We start from the raw sequence: 23,562 nt of genomic DNA on the forward strand, positions 1-23,562 counted from the left end.
AAATGTCTCTTCTTTTAAATGTCACATAATAACAAAACCAATAAATTCTACAATTAATGTAGTCTATGTTTATATCAATTTCTAAAATATGGAGACTTAAAATTTCAACATATTATCATATTCAAAACAGTCACTCCCTACTGTCAAGAAGCACACTTTTGTTTGATCATACTTAGCACTATTCTACATGCAACACAGAAGCACATTCAAAACACATGCTGTCCAAAGGGGCATTACATAGGTCGCATTTGAATGGAGCCTACTTTGTTGCAAACCAGCAGGATAACATCTTTAATGTAAATGAGTATGAGGGAAGAGGATAAACTGAACTCCTAAAAAAACATTGGAAGTCATAGTAAGACCTCGAGATATATGTAGACATGGGAAAAGGAGTGTGGAAGGGATGGCAACAAGATCCTTTCTGTTTATTATTAAAGCTACCAAGCCAAGTAGAATAACTTGTAAGAACCAGCAAGGAATGCTTCAGATTTTATAACTGTAGCTTTACCAGAACCATAAAATGAGCTATAGTTTCCTGACTTCATAAGAACACTGGGGGGTGGGGAGCTTTTCCCTACATATATCACCCAAACATATTAAAGACAGATTCTGTTCTGTACTGAATCTCTTTCTTCTGCAAAATAATTTATTAGTAAGAAAGACTCATGAAATTGAGAATTTACTGGTTGCTCTTCTCTCCCTTAATAATCTTAGTGTAAGAACTCTGTTTCATCAACTATCAGCAAACTGTAATTCTTCCAAAACAATTTTCACTTTGGGGTTTAACAAATAACTCCAAAATTATAGCTCAATTTCAGTAACTGATAATGTACAAAAAAGCACACTGTCAGCATGTATTACGCCACAAGATCCATGCATTGATGCTTTGAGGCTGTCTCAAATAACTGAAGAAACCACACCTCAAAGCATTAGGTCAGATTCAAATGGATGTTTCTGAAAGCCAGATGAAAATCATAATGAAAGTAGTTCTTCATTCCTTCAGAGAATACTCAGCATGAGCAGCATATCTGTCGTTTGATGTAGCGTTGGCTTGTAGAGAAAACTTGACCTCAAGAGGTCCCTCCCAACCTCAACTCCTCCCTGAGTCTGTCCACTAACGCAGCTCTTAAAACTTCATGCTTAAAATTTAACATATCATCTGTGCAACACCCATGAATGTACAACAAATATACCTCATAACCCGTTGTGATTTGTACAGCTCCATCATGAATTCCTTCAAGTTCTTTTGCTATGAGTTTAATTCTAAAAACAGCATAGTAACCTGATGCTAGTATTACCTGTAAATGGCAGGAAAAAGAGAGTCATTGTTTTATTCCACTAAATAGAAAGAAATTTCACTAAAAAAAAAATACCCAACTCTTTCTTAATTCTTTCAAATGAGTCAAAATCCATTTGAAACAATTGTCAGTGGTAGAAAGAAAAATTGAAGCACGTAAGTTACTAACACAAAAATCATCTGTCTTAGAGGTAACAAATTCCCACTCTTCCCAAATAAATGAAGAGCATCGCCTGAGGGCACAGAGGTTACTTTTTTCTTAAGTTTCTTCTTTCAAAATCTAACAAACTTTGAACATGATACAGCTTCTTAAAATACATTTTTATAATTCTACATGCCTTATTATGCTCAAATTCAGACAAAATTAAAAATTATCCTACCTCCCCCCTTGCTAAAATTAAACTTCAAGAAATTATGCAAATTTGTCTCTTCAAAACCACCACCCCCCAGTCTAGCTTTAAGCAATGGATTCAAAGGATTACTTACTGAAGACTGATCAGATGCACTCGCATTCTGTAGCTCATGGTGGTTTGCAATTATCGTTGTTCTGTTTCCCTTTTCAGTTGTTAGATGTTCTATGGCCAAACCATCCCCTATAATATGCCAACTTTTTATAGCCAGCTTGAAAAGAACAAAAGGTGTTGTTTTCAGTAACAAGAGAGGGATAAATTGTTTTAAAGGCTAACTAAAAAGAAACCTATCCTTACCTCTATAGGGTTGCTGTTGATGACTGCAAATAAAATGCTGGTAGCTTCTGTTGCACTTAATATGCCAAAATCTATAAATCGTTCTTCAGTATTTGGAGGCAGTACAAAGTACTAGAGAGATTAATAAAGGTATTTTAGCATAAGTTAAATACAAAATGTGTTCAAACTCTAAGCTCATTAACAAACAGTTAAATATCTCCCTGGAGATATCTAAAAAGAGGCTGGATGTGGCACTCAGTGCCATAGTCTAGCAACCACAGTGGTGGGTCAAGGGTTGGACTTCATGATCTCTGAGGTCCCTTCCAACCCAGCCAATTCTATGATTCTATGAACACATTAATAAATCTAATATAGCAACTGTGACAATCTCAAAATTCTATACATTTTCTATGTAAAACTGAGGGGGATAAAACAATTTTTCAGCAGTTATCAAAGCTGTTTAAAGAAAGAACCAGTAAAATAATTTTGAAATTAAGAAAGCCATCCTCTTGTAGAAGTAGAATAAGGAATTTAAAACATTCTTCTTCTAATTATTTGAAAGTAGCTCAAAAAAGGAAAATACTTACATCTAAAAATCCTGTGTATGCTCGGACAGGTAGATGAAATTTAGAAGCATTGGTGATAAGTAAAATATTGTTATCTATATGAACAGATGATGTGGAAGGCATAAAATGAAGTGTAAAAATATATCTGGATTCATTAGGCGGAATGAAGACTGGTTTACTGAAGTTCTGGACCTAGATCAGTGAATAATGAAGATCAATATTACAATTTAAGAAAGCGTAGACATTTAAGCATTTGATATTAGGTTGAAATGTTCCCTGAAGTGGGGCTTACTTTGAACATTGGCTTTGCTTCTTCTGGTAACACAACATCATGTATAAGGACTGCAAAACTGAATGTGTTTGTTAGGTATATTGGTCTTTCCACAGAATCAGCAGCACCATCACGGATGTGAAAGAGTGTGGCAGCATGATCAAATCCTAAGTATCTATTAAAAGAAAACAGCAGGAGAAAAATTAGGACTCTCTTCAAAGATAAGATGCTTTTCTTATACAAAAGACTTGAATTAATTCAATCCAACAGCAAAAAGGTACAAAACACCACTTCATGTTGAAATTATATTATTAGCACTACAGGGGCATTGATAACTAAGTAATTCAAATGAGATAAGGAAAAATGTGAATGAGTATATTCGGAGGACAAAAAGTAAGTGCTGGAGTATTAAGATAGCTTGCAAGTGGTGCATATTTCTTTTTAACCAAAACAGGTGTTTGCAGCACACAAGTTCCGATAGATAAAATTTGGTTTCTTTGCCTTCAAAATACTCCATCAGTTCTGTTGATAAAATAGCACCCCATTCCAACACTAACTTTAAAGTAAATTTAGCCATACTTTGGAAATAAATAACAAAAAGTAAGAAGTACTGACAGGTGTTCAAAAATTTTGCTTAAGCTGAAAAGATTTTCTGTACCCTTACTTTATAGAGTGAGCAGCAAAAGCAGAACTGAAAAAAGTTCCAATACGGAATTTTTAAAACATCATCTGCAGCCTTTAAGCACTTTGAACCCAAGCCTTGAAACAAGTGCATCACTATGACTATGTAACGTATTAGTGTAAAAGCAGAAAAGTTCAAACAGATAATTGTAGTTCTAAATGTGCTCCAGCTTCAGCAGACTTCTGTCACCTCTTTATATCCGTCTCTCCTTAATTCCCTCCTACATGAATTAATTTACAGCATTTAAGTTCTGAACTATGTTTAATTACTGTAAGCTTACCCATCCAACACTTCTGCTTGATATGGTATTTCAAGTTTGGAGTAGCTCTTCTCTTTTGCTTTAACAGTTATTTTCCCAGAAGACTGCGATGCTTTTTTTGCTTTTGATGCTGTGCACACAAGAATATGTTTGTTGAAGCAGACAAAAAAAAAGACCCGTTACATTAGAATAGCACAAGGGAAAGAAGAAAAGCACAGAGCTACCCTGGGGATGGTGCATCATGAAAGAGAAAAATGGATCTTAAAGAAATTTCAATAAGCGAATGACATGGAACAAGTCTAGGAATTAAGAGCTCTGAGTTCTCCCTTCACACCGGTTAGTTAATCTGCCTGAGTCAGTAAGCTTATCTATGATTGGGAAGCCTGCTTAATCCTGTCAAATAATGTAGACATGTCAAGAGGGTAATTTACATCCAAGCTGAGCTGAATTTCCCATTTCATACTATGGAATATGCCTATTCCTCCAGTAACAGAAAGGAAACTTGAGATAGCTGGGCTCTTGGAATGACAGTGGAACAGGACTTTGGGCTAGGAACACAGCATTTTAAGAATGAAGACATCAAAGACATGCTAAACTTGACAGAAATAGAACCAGAATCCATGTAAAAAGCTAAACTACTCAAGCCCCAAGAACAAGAATGCCACAGAACAAGGAATGCTATCCTGGCTAGCAACACTGCCAGAAAAGTAAAGGCATTCAAATGCTAGTTAGGAGAAACCACCAGCCTCTAAAGGCCCAACATGTATTAGGACAGCTGAAATAGTCAATATTTCAGGGCTGGACAGGCTGCTTCTCTGAAAAGAATTCACCAACTCAGTCCCTTAAGGATTAAGCTGCTGACTGGGTATTTTTCTGCAGCTACTATTCCTTCCAAGATCTACCGTGTGTTAGTCAGTAAGTAGGCAGTCATGTCACAATTCCCTCTGCAACTTCAAAACATGGATGTGTTACCACCTCAGGCTGACAAAGTTCAGATATATCAGAATTTATCCATATGCTCCACTCATCTTACAAACATAAGCTATTTTAAAAATATCTGAAGTCCTAATTGAGTAAATAATAATAAATATCAATCGTCTTTTCTCTGTCCATAGGATTTCCAAAATTTTGCCTACCTGAAAAACATTCCATCTACAAACTCCATTTCTAAGCAATCCTAGCAGAGAATCTTACAGAACCAACTAGTATTTTAAAGTAGTAACATCACAGTAGGTCAACAGCATTCTGACAGTTGATTAAAATCTCTATAAAAATGGAGATACCTTTCTACAAAATGTCAGCATAATATTTACAGCCACACTATGTAAGAGGGAAATGACCCAGCACTTCTTTCATAAAGATATATATGATAGTCAGCATCACCATACACAACATATCTTTGTAGGAAAGGCACCAGTAAAAGGTCCTTCCCCTCCTTGCGACTCCCTCCCCCCTTCTTTATTTAATAAGAATCAAAGGTAGAAAAGTAAAAAAAGAGACCAGCTTTCACAGTAAAGTTCTCAAGAGCATAACACAAGCCCTATTTCCACAGCATTCTAACATAAAAGGTAATTTTTTTAGAAATAAAATTTTGTATTATTTTTTAAACATTGGAAGAATCAAAGGGCAATCCAAGGAATACATTGTCAATCTACTATATACTACTGTGAGGAACATGTCCTAGTTTGTCAGGATTTCTCAAAAACAAATGTCTGTTTAGATTAACAATGCATTTTAAATATGTTACTTAACATAAGAGCTATATGTAACACAAACCTGATATTTTGTTTACAGAAACAAAACTTCTCTTTTCACTAGTACAGGTTACTTGCCACTTATGTTAAAGAAGGGTCCCTTCAGAAATAAGAACCACTGTGAAGCCTTTACTAGATAGGAAAATTATGCTTCCTTCTCAAAGTTGCCCAAAAAATCTTAAGAGAATGAAAAATAATTCATGAAGTTTCAGTGAGTTTTAAGAGCTGACAAGCAGTACTTACCATCAAAGCTTATACTTGCAACTTTGGTATATTTACTTTCAGAGGCTTTTAACGTAACTGGCTTGAAATGTACTGTTATAGCTTCATTCTGTGGTGTAGGTCTAACACTCTGCAAACAATCAAAACATGAAGCACCTGTAAATTTTTCATTGTTAACACACTGCAGCCTTCCCATCCTGCAGCCTTTTATCCTTCAAAATGATAAAACAGCAACTAGCTTTGGCTGAGTTCTTACAGGTCTGTCTTTCCCATAAAGTAACTGTAAAGTAACTGTACACAAATGGGTTTGTAAATCCGAGGTGACACTCATCCTACACCAGCATTTTACAAGATCATCTTTTGTGGCTGAGAATTACTATTTTGAATTGACTGGAAAAGGTGAGCTGAGCATTTCTGGAACAGCAATAATAGCAATTGTGTCAGCTATTAGCCAGAACTGATGTGTATAGATACTCATTACTGTGCAGCAGGATTATGGATTCCATGTGAGTACCTGAAGACTCTATAAAGATTGCTAGGAAACTATTTATCTAGATTCCATGGAAAGAAACAGAGCACAGAGCATTCCAAGGCTCATATTCTTATTTTTCTTAAAATTTGGATGGCTGCCATGATTCCTCCTTCCCAGCTGTCTTCTCCCACTGTAAGAACAGCTCAGCTGCTCGTGTAGAAACTGTTAAACTACTGCAAGTTACAGGATGCTGTATTAAGAAAACTGAAATTAGTGCTGTTTTACCATATGCTGGGCTGCAGAGGTTCAGCAGCTGCTTCATTAGCAGCTGACTCTTTCCTGGTCAGAGTGGAGCAAGGCAGACAGCTGGTGGTGTAAACCCATGACAGTTCTTCCAAGCTAAGCTCTCCTTGATTGTAAATCAAAGCCAGAAAATCATGCGCACACACTAAGTTCTTCCAGGTCATGTGAGCCTCAGAAGTAATGAGCACTCCTGCTCCTGCAGCTAATGGATCATCTGTTAGTGTTGCAGTATGGATTTAATAATCCTGATCTTTGTCAACCACCTGTGGACGTGTGGTGCAATTTCTACTTCTCTTCATGAGTCAATTCACAATTATTATCCATACTACCAAACCACGATCTTGAAATCTAAGAAAAAACCTCTTAAAGGAGATGAAACCAAAGCTGTAATCGAGTTCATAGCTTTTGTATGGCAGAAAGGAGAATGATTTCTGGTAGCTCTTCTAATGCAAAAGGTTGGGAGGCTTTTATTAAGTTGAGGTTTTAAATCATGCTGGTTTCATTTAATAAATCAAATGAGAAATATTCAAGAGTGCAGCCTGTTTCCAGAAAAATGGCAGGTGTCAGAGGTGTATCTCTTAAACCACAAGTGTAGCAAACCTAGATGTAGTTACTCAGAATATTTACAGCTAATAAATTTAGTTAAGAATTTAGCTGTTTTATTGAAAATTCCTTAACTTCATCATATATTTTTCTCATTTATGTCTTGCTTACATGCTATAAAAAGGAAATCAAGAATTAAGATAAGTAAAGGAAAACCAAACATTGTTAAGAATCCTTTCAATTTTCACAAATTTTAACCTAGTTTTAAAAAAACCTAAACAAAACTTGGCCTAAGATATGCCTTAAGAATCATCAAATACAGACAGGTCATGAGAAAACATACCCAAAAAAGTAACAGCAAAAATCAAATACTACAATTTTTTTCAGAATATCTCCTGACAGCAATTTCTGTGGAGAAGAAGAATTTAAAATAGACATGCCTCATTAACACATAGCTCTCCCATGGAGTGCTCCAGTCAAGATTTCTGATCCTGCTGTATGAAGATACTCTCAATATTTAGGATAAGAGGTGAAAATGAGGATGTTCTAGAGAAACAGTTGGGGGAGAAAGTTTTGTGCTACTGAAATAGTTAGGGAAGGGATTCAAGGCTTTAATAACTTTCAGATTCCACCTATTCTAACAAACTAAAGAGAAGAAAAGTATTGGTTGAATGGCACATGTTCATCCATACTGTTTACCTGTCAGCAAACTCTCAAGCACACTTTTGTCCACCCAACACATAGCTCCAAAGACTGACCAGGCTGTAGACTTTTGCTTACAGATTATAAAGACACATATACCCTGCTGCAAGGTACCCTGTAACACTTTCTTATACAAACACTTACTTTAACACAAAGAACTAAGCTTCAATATGCAGCTGTCCTGAAGTTCCTGGTTCTTTATTGCAAATATGATTAGGAACTCAAATTTTAAAATGTGCCTTTGCTTTTAGCAATCAAATGAGTTTAAACTTCCTTAAGGAAATACAAAATTTCATTCTAGAGAAAGGATAAAAAGAAGGTCTTCAACAATCTACATTTACTAAATTTTTGACACCATGGCTTAATTGTTGCAGCGTGGGAACAGTTCATCCCATCACAAAATATGTGATTCTCTCTGATAAAGGGGAAAAAAACCCTACAAAATGTAATTAAGGAATTTTTTATAAAAGAGTTTTAGAACCAAAATAAAGTCAAGTGCCTTGGTCACATTTTCCTCAACCAATATGTTGGACCACAGCATGATGAAGTACTTAAAGACAGAACAACTATAAGTCTGGCAGAAGTATTAGCTGTGTCTCACAGACAGATGACCTGAAGATATTTAGTTCCTCCAGCACACAGCTTAAATATGCTAAATATAGCCTTGGCCTTTTCTTCTGACATTAAGACAAAATTTGTCTCGGCGCTGTCTCACCGCTTTCAAACCTGAGCTCTAAAGGGTCAGAAAACCATTTCTCAAGCTTTTCTAGAAGTAAGCTATTCATGAGGCTCCTTCCAAAAACTCTTTACTCTTGTTTACTACTTTGAAATTCCTTGATTGGCACAGCAGTAGAAATACACACAGTGCTTCAAATGCTGGAAAGGATATGAACTTCACCACAAAGCTGTCTTAATGAGAAGAACGATTGACCTGATGTGCCATCTGTGACACACTGAAAAATACATCATATCTGGACCTATGCAGTAACTTTATCATTGCAAACATAAGTCCTAAAAGCTTTAAGACCACCAAATTTACTGCTTTGAGACACTGTAAGAGAATAATCCACCTGGAAGTGCTTTGTCATGAAATATACAACGATTATCAAAAGGATAGCCTTTCATTAGACCACAGACTATGGTCTATCATCTAAGGTCCAAAGGTGATAGCAAAAAAAAAAAGCCACCAAAAACTCCTTTTGCAAAAAACCTGGCAAATGTAAGAAGATTTACATAAGGCAGCAGACAGAGCTGGAAAAGTAATTTAACACTTTCACCAAAGCTCTAGTTGTAAAACTTGTATCCAGTTTTTTTGTTTGTTTGTTTGTTTTATTAATAAAAACCTCCCATGGAAGCTGATTCATAATTTACAAGGCCATGAGAGACCTTACAGGCTCATCCAACCTTGATAATGCAATAAGCATTAGGACTTTGCTAGTTAAATTCTATATGCACTAAATGCTACCTTCTCTTGACTTGAAAATTATTAGTGAAAACAACTTAACAAGCATTGCAATGGACTATTACCACAGTGGAAAGCTAGCCTCACTACTGAAAATGTGTGCTGTTTCTAGTCTAAATTAGTCTAGTCCCAGTTTCCAGTGTCTTAAGTTTGTTAGATCACTACTGCTAAAAAACAGTTCCCTACAGTTACAGCTTTAAGTATTAAAAATACAGAAACACTCTCAAAGAGCTCAGTAAGAAACCTTTGCCAGTCATTCCTCCAGCTCCTGTTTTATTTTCAATACTTCAACACTTTTTGAAGTTTACTGGGACAAGGTAGAGCTAGTTATACAACTAAATATGGAAAATAAGGAAGACAGGAAGGGGAGAAGGAAGAAGTGAGAAAAAGAGTAGGCAATGAGAAAAATTACAGAGGGAAAAGGTAGGAATGAACAAAGATGAACTACCAGACTAAAGCCAAAATTCTGTAATAAAAACAAAGTCCAAAATCCAAGACCTAGAATTCTGAAGCTGGCTGCACTCTACATGCAGCTGCAATAATCTCACTGGAAAGGGCTCCAGGGTGTCTGCAGGCTTTTTTCTTATTTCAAGCTACAAAGCAGACAACCTCAAGAAAACAAGAGCAATTTTACAGTCTGCTTTGGAAAGCTACTCTTTGCTCATCTTGAAAGATTATGTTGGACAACCACGTTATACACTCTCATGGAGGCTGTGATGAGGACAAAGATTCCCACAGACTCTACATTAATCTCTCATTCACTTGAATGGGAGTTACTGTTCCCAAGAACAAAAGCTTACAGGGGCTCAGATATTGCAGGCAAAGCCTATAAATATTGAAACAGCTGTTCCAAGAAGGCTATGAAGCAAGTTAATTTTTCTACTCGTTGATTATTTGCCTTATGTTTTCAGTCACATATCACCTAGCATCTAATTCTGAATACTATGTGGTGAACATGTGAATGATCAGTTTTTATGACAAAGTAAATCTAAGTAAAAGTTTCAAACTGAAAGGAAATAAAACTTACTGTAATTGGCACATCTTTTGTTCCTGAATTTAATAAATGCAGATTTAAAATTTTTGGCAGATCTGTTAGAGAACAAAAAACACACCTGGCTGTTAGGCTATTTTAACATAAAAACCATACACAAAGTCACCTGCGCTAGTTTATTTCTCATGTAAATCCACTTCTGTTTAGTGCTTAAAAACTTAAGACAACTTAAAACAGGACAAGCCAAGAATCTGAAGCACTTACTAATACACAAAAGAGCATTTTTAAAGTCATTACATACATCAGCTAACTACTTGTATTTCTAACGCATTAAGACATGAACAGGTTAAAAATACAAGGAATGACTTTGACAGATGCACATATATTCAACAGGAAATACTATTTTAAAGTCCTTACATGCTAAGTAAGCTGCAATTAAAAGTACTTCAAGCTACATTTTCAGTTGAAAGAAGATTTATACTGCTTTTCTTCAGCAAACATTTCCTTTTATAGTTCCAAAAGATACCTTCAGCTTTACTACTTTCTGCCACATAGATAGATTTTTTTAATTTAACAAAACAACATTAATTTAAACTGTAAACTTTTAGGCACAGCTATGTAAATAACACTTATGACTCATGTCATAGGTAATAAATTTGATTAAATTTCAATATTACAACTTTCAATATTCCTTGAGTCTGAAAATTCTTAAAGTTTATACAGATGCAAAGCAATCTGTTCACAAATTAGGTAAACTGACAATGGTTTTTAGATTAAACCATGTGCAACAGCAGAAAGATATTAAAAGATATTACTTGACTTATAACTGGATGTGCAATCTACTGTTTGTTCACATCTAAAGTACATTTGCAGGGCAATACATATGTGTAACATATTGTTACCCTGCTTTTGAAACTCTACCTTTTAAAAATCATCATTTCACAAGGAGCTCTGAATAGTATTACAAAGATAAGCTGGCTTTCTCCTTCCCATCCTACTCTTTATAAATACTTGAGACCTGATGTATAGTTTACCTTGTGTTCGTAGTGTACCAAAATCTAGCATTTCTGTTGATGAATAGATTCCTGGTGCTTTAAGGAGGAAAAAAAAAAAAAAGAAAACTCTTATTACACTTAAAAAGTTAATTAAGCTTAGTTAACTTCAAAAACAAACAAAATTAAAAAAAAAAAATCAGATTTCTACAAACCTGTAGTTACTTCTACTTCAACAGGGAGAATGATAAATTCTGTGTTATCTGAGGCATTTGTTTTTATTCTAATGAAGGCTGTATGATTATCTGCTTCTCTTGAAGAAAAGCTGGCTCTCATCACTCCTTTTGTTTCATAGGGAGGTATTTCCTAATAAATAATCAAAGCACACCTATGAGACTGCAGTAATTACAAAAAAAGGTATCACACAAAAAATTACAACAGGAGGACTGAGCATAATTGTAGGAAGAGAGAGCTGTAATAGCAGTAGGAGATAGGCTGCATGTTATTATAAGCACCATTAAAGTCAGTAAAGATAATTACAACTATCTAATATGACACTAATTAAAAATAGGTGTGTGCAAAAGAGCTTTGGTGCCCATTTGAATTAGATTTCATTTATTAAAGTTGTGGTAGAGAGAAAACAGACTAAATTGACAGAATCTACCAAAAAGTAACATCTACTCAAAGATGTTATTGAGTGCAGTAACATCCAACATTGTTTTTGTAAACTCCAAGTTGTTTTTTTTTATCCAAAGTAGTACAGTCTCAGTGCTACAGAAATAGACATCAAAACGATCTAACTACACAAAAATTAAAATAATGCATAATTGCAAGTAGCCAGAAGCTTGGAGAGCTCCAGCTTTTACTCATCAAGCAATTTAGAGCAAAAGTAAAAATTTGTTTTAGTTTCTGTACCAATCCTATTCCATCAGGTCCAATTTGCACTCAGAATTTGAAAGACAACTCTTCCTGTATTTGCTGGACACAGCTGCAGCACAAGACTAGCTTCAGAATCACTGCTGAAATACTAAGGGCATATCATTGCATATTCTCCCCCATCACATAAAAGGGATGGGGAACTGGACATTGGGTTTTTTTTTTCTTTTTCTTTTTTAAATAGATTAAAACTTTGATTTGAAATTTGGAGTGTCTTCCACTTGAAATGTAAATAAATATAACAGGAAGCAGGATGCAAGCAGTCCTTGCATCGACTGAAATGGTTTCAGCTGACATCTTCTTTCTTTCATGTTTTTGATGAAAGAAACTTGACAGGAAGCAATCCATCTAAGTGCTTATTGTCTTACAGTCTCTTCTGTGCTTTCTGTAGTACAAACTCATAGCAATCCATTGTGAAGATAAAACTGTATTTCCAATGGCACAATAACTATAGATAAGTTCTTTGAAAACTGTTGAATGTCAAGTAATTAGTTTCAACTGCTACTGCTTGGTAAGTCTCTCAACTAAAAGTTCTGGGTTTCCACTTATGTATTGCCATAATTTGTTAATCTTTCAAAGGATGCAATTCCACTCTTCCATATGTGCAACCAGGGACCCAAGGTTTGTCACATCTCTGAAGTAATTTCAAACAGTGATTACAAAAATCTTCCTGCAATCTTCCTGAAGCCCAGTGCTTCATCCAATCACTCAAATATTTGGCATCAAAACAATTTCAGACAGTGATGCAGGTTCATATGTCAAGGCATCATCATGATGTTCCAAATAAGTTCTACTTTGCAGCTTCTTACTTCAGAGCAGCTCTTGACACAGCCAATAAAATGATGTATCTGTTTACTGGTTTAAATTTACTGGATGTTTACTGGTTTAAATTACTTCTATTTACCTTATTGTTTTGAAATACCAGTGGCTGATATGAAAAACAAGAGGATTAGTGCTGACTAGTAGTAACCTAACTGCCTTTCCATGCAATAAATACACTGGAAGATTTCACAGGGATGTCATCATTGTTTTAACTGGCGACCTGGCTGAGAGAAGCTGAAAAGCTGTGCTCTGCTGAAAAGCTACATGCTGAAGAAACAGGACCAGAAATAAACAAGACATTTAAAAATCTTCTATTGTTTTGTTTGTTGCTCTCATCTGTTTCTTACATACCTACTAAAGAATACAGAATTCAATGTTCCCCTTTAATTACCTTTTGTCAATAAGGTAGGGACTATCTTCAGAAATAATGTAATTTGATTAAAATGCTGTCAAAACATTAGGACCTTCATTATTTTAACACCCATTTTAATGTGTACCTCTGCTTTCAGTATCTGTGTAGTCCTTCCACTGCGCTTCTAAAATACATGTGATCTGTATTCACACTTGTTTCCGACTTCTGTACCTAAAATCTAAATCCTGACATTCTCATGGGACTTCCTCCAGAAAAGCCAGGAATTAAATTGAGGTTGTCCCTTCTAATCTCATTTGGAAATACCTTGCCTTTACTCATTACAACAGACAGAACTGTCTGTGACTATAAAGATGCATTTGAGCTACAAAGAACATTTACAGCCCAATGCTATCATTGTCTCTCCAAGACAAAAAAAAAGTAATCAAAAAAAAGGAGTAATTCTAACTTCAGAGGAAAACAGGTTTTGTATCTAGTTGGAGGTTACCAACAGTACGATATACAGGCCTCAGGTAAAGTAATTTACGTTTATTTCACTTAAAGATACCAGCAAATGCTACTCCAAATCTAAGTGAAGAACACAACAGAACAGATATAGCAGAATACCAATGGTTTCTTTCAATTCCTAGTACTATACAATTACCAGACACTGTTAGCATTTCAATTTTATGGGTATTTTTAATAATTACACAACAAGAAACAAAACTGGTAAAAAATGTCTCAAAACCTAAAATCATAAAGTAAAAGCTTCTAAAACAAATACAGTGAATGATGCAAAACGTGACTACTCACCCACAGCTTCCTTGTACCTCCTTGTTGACCTGTTGGAAGCTCTAAATGGAGATCACCTCCACTGGAATACATTTCTACCACCTGGGGTGGATAACAGGAATATATTAACAACTCAACTTTAAAGGAATCCCAGGTATCATAATGTGTCATGTCCTGTTAGCAACTATTTGAAGACTGAAATGTCTTATAAATTGATTTTTTCAAGATAACACAGGCATTTGTTAGTGCTAAACTTTATGCTTTCTGTAGCATTTCTGTTTGTGGATCACTTAACTATCAATAGGCTATTCATCTAATTGTTTGGCTAGGTATAGACAGCAAACCTACCTTAAAGAAAGAATGCTTGCCAACACAACATACCAGGGTACACTGTAAAGAGACTTTACAGTGTGCAAAACAAGCAGAAGGAAGCTAAGAGGCATGTCTGGATTAAAAGCATAAAATCTATTTTGCTTTGTTTGCTTCAGTACCTTTCATAATTAACAGTGAAGCTGAATTCTTTATTTTGCAGTAATTATGAACACTTTAAAAATGGGAATTTCGAAGTAAAAACCTCAGTTTAGCAAATTAAGAGAACTGTGAACATAATCTACAATTTCTAGAACAACTGATTCACATTTGAACAGAAAAACATTTATATAAATTGGCCTCAAATAGCTTTATGTTCAAACGGAATTTTAAGAAGTACCAAAAATTAACAAACCTTGAGTTTAATACCATAAAAACAGCTGAGCATTTAATGCTTTTCTCTTAGGCTCACCTGCAAAGGTTCACTGTGAGGGTTATGTATATTTATTATAGGAGAAAAGCTGCTATTTACAGGAACTCGTGCCCCAATAAAAGGGCGCAATCGATAGGGGTTCGGGACTCCAATGCCAAACACCTGATTCAGAAAAAGAAAAATAGCATAAGTAGTTGTATGTAACCACTGCAGAACCTAACATATGTGTGCCAGTTTTAGCAACATACCAAGTACTCTTTTCCAATTAATTTTATAGTATACTTTTAACCAAACTTTTAAAACCAGTATCGTGCTGAAGCACTGAAAGAAAGAAAATTGTTTCATTTGACATCTAAAGGGTATTTCTCATAGCTTCTACTTACACGGACATATTGAGAACAAAGAAAGTCAAAATACCATCTTTTTTTCTGATACTCTGAAACACTACATAGCATCTAAGGGTTAAGAAGATGTGAAATAACCTTTAACCATACCACTAGGAGAAGCCTTCAAGACCAGGTTGGATGGGGCTTTGAGCAATCTGGTCTAGTGGGAGGTGTCCCTGCCCATGGCATAGGGGTTTGAAACTAGATCATTTTTAAGGTCTTTTCCAACCCTAACTATTCTACTGTTTTATGATTATGGAACAATCTATCCATATGGAAAGAATTGCTCTTGTTTCCAAAACATTGCCATGGCAAGAGTCATTCTCTTTCAACAAGAGTCCCTTTTCAGACTCTCCCAACTGTATTTATCTCTCAACTGGCTTATCTTCCTCAATCAAGTTATTTCTTGCCAGATTAATAAATAAAATTGTCTTGTCACTGCATCAGATGAGTAGAGAGCTAAAGAATGAGCTAGATCACTGCAATGAGCCACTAAAATAACACACTAATAAAGCTTTTTGGGAGGATTTGAAACCCTATATAATTTCATCCATCTGGTTTATAGCATTGCCCTACAGACATTTACAGTGGTACACTTTTGTGTTACAAGTAGCAGGGATCTCTTCAACTTGGTTCATAAAAAACAAGGACAAAAAAACAACCCTACTGTGCCAATATCCTTGGATGGTTAAACATGCCATAATGGATCCTGCTCTATCACACCACAACATTCCTGAAATCAGATAGTTTTCTTACCTGGTAAGTAAATACCCCATGATTAGAAGTGTTAATAAATAAAGTGTTTTCTACATTTCCCACTACTCTTGCGAGGAAAACAACATCAAAAGATGTATTCCCTCCTGGAAGAATTTTCTGGAAAACAAAAAAGCAAGGAAGCAAAGGAATAAGCAAAACTATTTACTGAACACACTCCACCCTGCAGATGAACAACAGCTTTTGTTCTACGTATGATCTGTGTTCTTTATGGAAAACTGAAGTTAGAAAGTCTACTGCATATTTGAAAACAAAAAGAGCACAAGTTTCAGATTTTAAAAAAATGTGTAACAAAATAATTAAAATCCCCGTATTTTAGAGCTATTGTCTAGCACAGGATCATATTGAATTTAATTTTTACGCTGAATTCTGAACTTGGAGCTCAGTTTATCGCAGAAATACTTAGGTCTGATGTTTAGTTTACAGATTGTTGCAAAAAGGCAATTACTACAAGACTTACATAAGTTAAAAAGCTTCTTTAGGGACAGGCCCTGCAGACCAAACTGAAACCAGAGGACTACATCTGACAGTAATGTGGTTAAGATTAAACCTTTTTGACACCATGCTTTTTAACTTGCAAGCTCCTGTAACATGAAGTGATTGAGTCACATACACTGGACTTAAATTTTTCAGAAAAATGTTAAGAAAAGCTTGTTCTTGTATGTGCTCTAAGGCAACAAATGCTTAGTAGTCACACACTACTAAAAGTCACACACAACAAAGGAGATCTTCTTTAAATCATCAATTACAGTAGAAATTTCAGCTGTGAAATATTTTATTCCTTCTATTCTAGTATGGTTTGTGTCTGTTTCTGTGCTCAGTTTGTATTTGGTAACGTATGAGATCAAGAACTGCAGTATCTTAACACATTTAGGTAATTATTCTAGTAAGTAGCTCATTAAAGGAAGGGATGGAAAACAAGCTCATTTTGAGAAACCAAAATAACTTACCCTATTTTGAAAAAATGATGCATGAAAATGTGATGTTGTAGCAGATATTGATACTAATGTAATTGTTTCTTCTGAGCTAGGGTTATGTAGGTAAACTTTTTCCATTTTTGGCATTCCAACTGGCCTGTCAAAACAACAGAATATTTTTAAAGTGTTAAGATGTCTAGAAAACACAGCATTGGGCTTTGCCCCACTAAAGGGGTAGGAACATAACAGTGATGAATACTGAGACTAAAATTTTGCATTAAATGGGGCTATTTTTTTTTTTCCACATAACTTATGTAAATTCTACCTTGAATAATTACTTAGTTAACAGTTTTCCATTGTTTTAAAAATAATAATTTCATAAATAATAAATGCTTGAGATAAATTCTAGAATCTAAGCTTAAAAGAGTCAAAGAATGCCACCCTTTCTCAGTAACAAGACATGCTAAAAATGTATTCCACACACTTGAGGCTTGTTTCTTTTTATTTATGACAGCTGACATGACAATAAATGCTTCAGTTTCACCAATTATTTTCAGATTTTGGCATGTCCTTAGAATATTTTTCATGCCTTTTAACACATACATGTTAAAACATCAGCACCAAAGAACTAATAATGTGTGTAGATCATAATTTGCTCTAAATTAATTTTTGGAACTCAGAATAGTTAATTTTTACCTAGGAATGGTGGCGTCTTAATATGTAAAGCTATATAAATTTGCTTAATTAGAGGTTGCACTGAATGGAGGATTTTGTGACAGTAATCAAACTATACCACAATTTACAGATACTGAAGTAATGGAAAGAACCCCATGTTTATGAAACATGGCTTAAACAGACAGAATCTGAAGTTCATTATATTAAAAGGCACAATTATTAACTTTCAATAAAACTGCATCATCACTAACAGTAGAATGTATCCACACTCTGATGTAAATCTGCTTTACTTCCCAAATCCTAATTTCATGTCTTCTAATTTCAAGAAGCAAACACTTGTTCTTGATCCTTCATTCACTGTTAACAAGTTCTCATTTTGACTTCTTTAACTTAGCTACTATTTCTCTCCTTAATTTTTAAAACACATACAAAACATAACAGCCAATTAAGCCAAAACATAACAGTATCCATAACTGTTGCAAGTATACATGAGGATACTAGAACAGGAAATGGTTTATCAGCTGTGATGTTTTGCATTAACTGCTGTGACTGCTACATTGTTCATCAATGGAATAAAGCAGTAAACCTACACACAGGTCTCCCTTTGCAAGGGAAAAACTTAGATCACATCAGTGTGAACAAGAGCCAGCCCTCCAAAGTCTCAACCTTACCCTCAGCAGTCAATCAAAACCAAGCCACCATCCATCTTACCCACCCATGTCACCAACTGTGATGTGAATGAATCTAGGAGTGTGATATACTGATATTTGATTTGGCAGCATTTTGCAGTCTTGCATGATATGTGAAGAAAAACAGAAGTAGATTTGGACTAAATGACAATTTACTGTCAACGATTGCTTTCATTTAATAATGAAAAATTCATTTTGCAACACCTGTTAAAAATGTCAATTATCTCAATACACTTCTAATGTGTGAAAGTTTAAATGTGTTGTGTAAACATTTGGCTGCACATTACAGATACCTTATAAGTCCTTTCACCATTTGTAGGTATACTTGTCTAAAGCATAAGCAAAGTAGCCATTTGGGTAAACTCTCTAGTTGATAAAATTTTCCACTATTTACTACTTAAAAATTAGAGTTCTTGAAGAAGATAGAGGATGGGAAGTTCAGCAAATTGATCTAAGTTACTTCAGGTAATGTAAGGTCTCAAGATCTGCAAGAAGGTCTCAAATACTTGAACATTACCAAGCAATTGTTTTCATGGCCAGCTCAAGCTTTCCCAGAATATCCTGCCAAATCTAGAGCTCACAAACAAGGAACATGAAAACTTCAAAAAATCCTCTAAGAAAAACATTTGAAAGGAAATGCAGAGCAAGACTATCAGACTGATAGACAGATTTTCAGAATACTGTCCTTTCACAGAGAAAACTTTATCTAGAGGATGGGATCTTGCTCTAATTGAGTGAAGCAAGAACCTCCATTTACCACAGAAGCACATACCAGCCAAGGATTAATATATTACTTCTGCTAGAAGTATAATTTCATATATTACCAATAACTTATATGAAGGAGCAGTAAGACATGAACTTTATCTCTAAAATAATCACACAGTTTACAATTTTGATAAGTAGTTCTAGCTTATATTATGTATCATAAAACACCGAATACCCAAGTTTTCCATTACCAGAACTTACTTCTAGCAAAAATGTAATTGCAAGTAACTTAAAAATTTACTTTTGACATAGTTAGAGTTGAATTATCACAGATTAAGGCAATGTGACTCAAGTTCTCCCACAAAGCAGGTGAAAGAACCGAATATAATACTGCCCTGTAAGAACATTCTTCAGTCTTCACCCAGATGGGCCACTTGCAAGAGCTCTAATCCAAAGACTTGTCTCAAACACAGCAAGACACATAGATAATGACTGTTGTGCCAAAATAGCCTCCGAGCAACCAACTCCCAAAGAGATGGAAGTTGATGTAATGGTTACTGCCTGCAAGTTAGAACACCTCAACTATTCCATTCCCATCTAACAACAAGGGAAAGTAACAGACTTAGAGAGAGATCACAAGGAACAGAACACAGTTAAGAATAAAGGCAGCTACTTGTGAAGTTGTTTTTGTGGGGAGGGCTTTTTCTTGTTTCTATTAAAGCCTCAAAGCTCCAATATCCAACACGTTGCAGAATTTGTTCCAGAGCAAGAACGGTGTTGCTTCAGAAACCCAAGCAGAAGGCTTTCACATGAAGTGAATATTCCACTTAGTCCAAGCCATCCCCTGCAACACTGATATGGGAGAACCTGCCACAGTTCCTCCCCATTCTCAGAAGCTTAATGTGTACAGAGAACACTTGGGATCTCTTCAAGTGAGCTAAAGATTTGCATAACCTAACATACAGCATACATTTCCTTTGATAAATGTCTGATTACCTGTTCTTCCTTAAAAGTGGCAACTATGACATTGTTTATTTTTTACTTGAACAGCATTAACACATGCCATCCCCCAACTGATATAAAACACAAGTATAGGGCCACTGTACTCTCATCTTCAGGTGGAACACAGGAAGTGTGTCTACAGCACCTGTTTTTCAACTCCATGCTGATTTTGATTTTATGAGATCCTTAAATAAAATAACTTCTAATAAATATTATTTCTGCTCAAGTTGGCATGTTTTTTTTAAACACATGATTTATCCAAGCACTATTAGCAGACTAGAAATGTCACAGGAAGAACAAGTTAGATTACAACTGTAATTAAATATTGTAACTTTCTTTATCCCAGGGATGATAGCTCAGCATAAACACAAACTTTGAACAAGCTTGTTCTACCAAATGCTTTGTGCTACCTATTAAAAAAACCAAAATACACTGCTGTACAGAACTTATGCAGAAACTAAATATGCAGTTTATGCCTTTCCTAAAATCCATTATTAACTGTGAGAAAGTAACAGAAGACAAGTGAGCAGGACTGCGAACATGCTCAAGTGACTTGCAGCTGGGGTGTCAAAAAACCCACATATCATACTAATTGCTGTTCAGACTTGTGTGTTGGACAAGTATACTATCCCTGTTTAGATAAGATGTGCTTGTGATAGACTTGGAGGCAACCCTATCACATATGCTTGAGATTCCTGCCCTGCTGTGGGAAAGATCAAAGCACAGTGGTAAATGATGCCTCTGCAAATCCCTGACATGCAGGCAAAGACAAGGTTCAGTGATCCTCTAGCATGGACCCAGCTCTGCGGTGCCTGCATCCCTGCCTGCATGCCTCTGCCTGGGTGCTGCTTCAGGGATCTCCTGGTTGGTGAGGTAATGAAAATAAATTTATGCTTTGTATTTCATCCATGGTTTTGTGGTTGTTCCTCCAGCCTGCCTGTGCCAGCTCACACATTAACAAAGAAAAGCCAGAATTTGAATGTGAACACCCTATTTTAAAAGGCTGAAAAGCCAGATGCTTAAACCTGCATTATTTTACTTCCAAGGAGCTTGGCACCTGCAGTTTGTTCCCACCATAAGGTTGAGTTACTTGGCATTTCTCAGAGTTGGTTCAATGTTATTTAAATTCATAACTACATCTCTTTTTGACACCTAACTTAAGGATTTAATAAATCAGAAGACAATTTCTACCTGAAAGTATGACCTAAATTACAATAGATAATTTAACATATATTCTTAGAGGAAAACAAAACAAAACACACAAGAAAAGAACAGAACACATAATGAAACAAGATCTAATATAAAGGTTCCTTATTTTAACTGACAGAAGGCAGCAATACCCCAGTGCAGTTCCACTGTGCAGAGCCCTTCCTAAGAAATTTGAACTATAACACTGTACTAGTTATATACCACTTCTTCAGTGCTTTCAGGTCTGACAAGAACAGCTTACATAAGAAACGAAAATACAATGAAGAACAGCTTAAAGAATTTATGATACTGCCTGGTATCTATTTTTAGCAAAAAAAAGAAAAAAAAACCCATCTTGGGAAATCTGCAAAGCAAGTACGTACACATAGATTTCTTCACATAAGCATGTGAACTCTAGATGACTATTAAAACCATGATATTTCATGCAAGCAAACACTTTATTAATATTAGAAAAATATGTATATAATACACTTTGAGTATCAGATTCTGTACTTACTATGAACCAAAAACTTTTTAAATTTTGAGAGAAAATAAATTAAACATACATCAATAGGTAAGTTTACAGTAACTCTAACAATGAACTGCTCTACAAGTCTAGATTTGTACTGCACTCACAGGTATAATTTGTAAACCATAACCTAAATTTGTTAACGCAGAGATGCAGCAGAGCAGGATTTACCACTAGGAATTTTATTATTTGGTTTTGAAGCTCAATATCGTTTTACCTAGGACCAGTCACTGACACTGTAAAAAATAAAGCAGCTATTCTGTGAAAAGGCACACCTGAATTGTTGTTAACAGTTTAGACTGGAAGAAAAGTGTTTGAAATGTCCTCATTGCATTTACATTGTGTTACAGTCTCAGCCATGCACAGGGGCTGCTCCCCCATGTGTCCCCAACTCCAGAACTGATTATGACTGTCATAGCTATGATTGTAGCTACTTATATAAGTAAACAGTTGTGGTTAAAAAAGTTAAGACTGAGATAGTTGGAAAAACTGGTTTCAAACAAGTAGCTTGTTGTAAAAAATTGAACTTTGCTCCCCCTTTCTTTTAACTTTAGAGAAGTTAGAGGTAAATTTGCTGTAAGCCATTACATGCAGCCACTGAGAATTGAAACAGCAGTCAGCTGCAAGGTGAAGCACAGAGTTTCAGGAGACTCTGTTCTCCTTGAGGCTGTATTTTCACAACTCTACAATATTACTCTTCTAATAATAAAGGTGGTTTTTTGCCACCAAGGCAAACGTAACGAGTTATGTACAAGCAGAGAGGTAACCTCACTTCAGTGCATTAAGTCCTAGACCTAAAACTGTCTTCATTCTACAAAGTAGCGTTATGAGTACATAAAAAGTAAGCACAAATACTTACACTACTAAAATCAGGGCAGCTGACAGGTAGCTACATGATGTTTAACACAAGTGTACACCAGGTCGCTGGAACACATAGGTCAACTACACTTACAGACAATCACTCAAGGGAATTTATGTATACCATCTTCTCCATTTACCTATACCATCTTTCTCAATGCTCTTGAGACAGGTTTTTTTGATAGTTTTGTTTTGTTGTTTTGGGATTTCTTTGTTTGTTTTTTCTATCTAAGCAAAGAGATAAAAAGACTTAACAACTTACTGTTCATGGAAATCCAGCATTGGTGGCTCAAACCGGAGAGGTCGGCAATTTCCCCGATACAGGGATACACTGCAAGAAAAATGAAAATGCTGTAAAAGATACTGTGGAGACAATATTTTTCTTTCTCCTTTCCCTTTCTTATCACAAATTTCCCTTTCTTAGCAAAAGATTTTTTACAGCCACTTACACCAGTCTTCAAGAAAGATTATGCATGAGAACAAATCTTGGAAATTAACTTAACTGAAGTGTTAGCCATCAGTATATAGAGGAAAATTAAGTGAAACAGTAAGCTAAATAAATTTTATCATTCACAACAATATCCAATCATCATCATCAACGTAAGAAAGTCCTTTACATACACATCATGATCTTCTCTAGCTACAGCTACACTACCATGTAAACAATTTCGGACACACTTGATAGTACTGAGGCCACATGGGATAGTACTGAGGCCACAGCCCATGTCTATACTGTTATAAACTCCGTCTCCAAAAGACAGCGACTCTGCTCTAGGAACATAGCTTGGCTTTGCCTATACCAACATCCAACTGGGAACTCTTCAGGAAAATATGCATTGATGAAAACTAAAACTTAAATACCACTCAGTGCAGCACTGAAGACCATGTAATATCTGGAAACATGCTCTACTACTGCTTATTTTCCCGGTGCATGCTCCTTCGGTAACGATTTTCAAAATAATTCCATCAACTTTTTCCAATTTCAAAACTGAACAG

The 23,562-nt window shown here is 35.5% G+C and overlaps 1 protein-coding gene across 1 annotated transcript in view; it reads right to left on the reverse strand.

Moving 5' to 3' along the window:
* TMEM131 (transmembrane protein 131) overlaps positions 1-23,562 on the reverse strand; it is a 91,456-nt gene that overhangs the window by 32,553 nt on the left and 35,341 nt on the right. Inside the window, exons 4-18 of the mRNA XM_071746245.1 lie at positions 22,829-22,897; positions 16,954-17,077; positions 15,986-16,102; positions 14,883-15,005; positions 14,123-14,203; positions 11,418-11,568; positions 11,245-11,301; positions 10,247-10,308; positions 5,759-5,867; positions 3,783-3,891; positions 2,842-2,995; positions 2,571-2,741; positions 2,005-2,115; positions 1,784-1,918; positions 1,194-1,298 (exon numbers count right to left, since the gene is read on the reverse strand). Coding sequence (XP_071602346.1) covers positions 1,194-1,298; positions 1,784-1,918; positions 2,005-2,115; positions 2,571-2,741; positions 2,842-2,995; positions 3,783-3,891; positions 5,759-5,867; positions 10,247-10,308; positions 11,245-11,301; positions 11,418-11,568; positions 14,123-14,203; positions 14,883-15,005; positions 15,986-16,102; positions 16,954-17,077; positions 22,829-22,897 — 1,678 coding nt within the window. The remainder of the gene's footprint in view (positions 1-1,193; positions 1,299-1,783; positions 1,919-2,004; positions 2,116-2,570; positions 2,742-2,841; positions 2,996-3,782; positions 3,892-5,758; positions 5,868-10,246; positions 10,309-11,244; positions 11,302-11,417; positions 11,569-14,122; positions 14,204-14,882; positions 15,006-15,985; positions 16,103-16,953; positions 17,078-22,828; positions 22,898-23,562) is intronic.

The sequence above is a fragment of the Heliangelus exortis genome, chromosome 1 (assembly GCF_036169615.1).
Source record: "Heliangelus exortis chromosome 1, bHelExo1.hap1, whole genome shotgun sequence".
In the NCBI taxonomy this organism is placed as follows: domain Eukaryota; kingdom Metazoa; phylum Chordata; class Aves; order Apodiformes; family Trochilidae; genus Heliangelus; species Heliangelus exortis.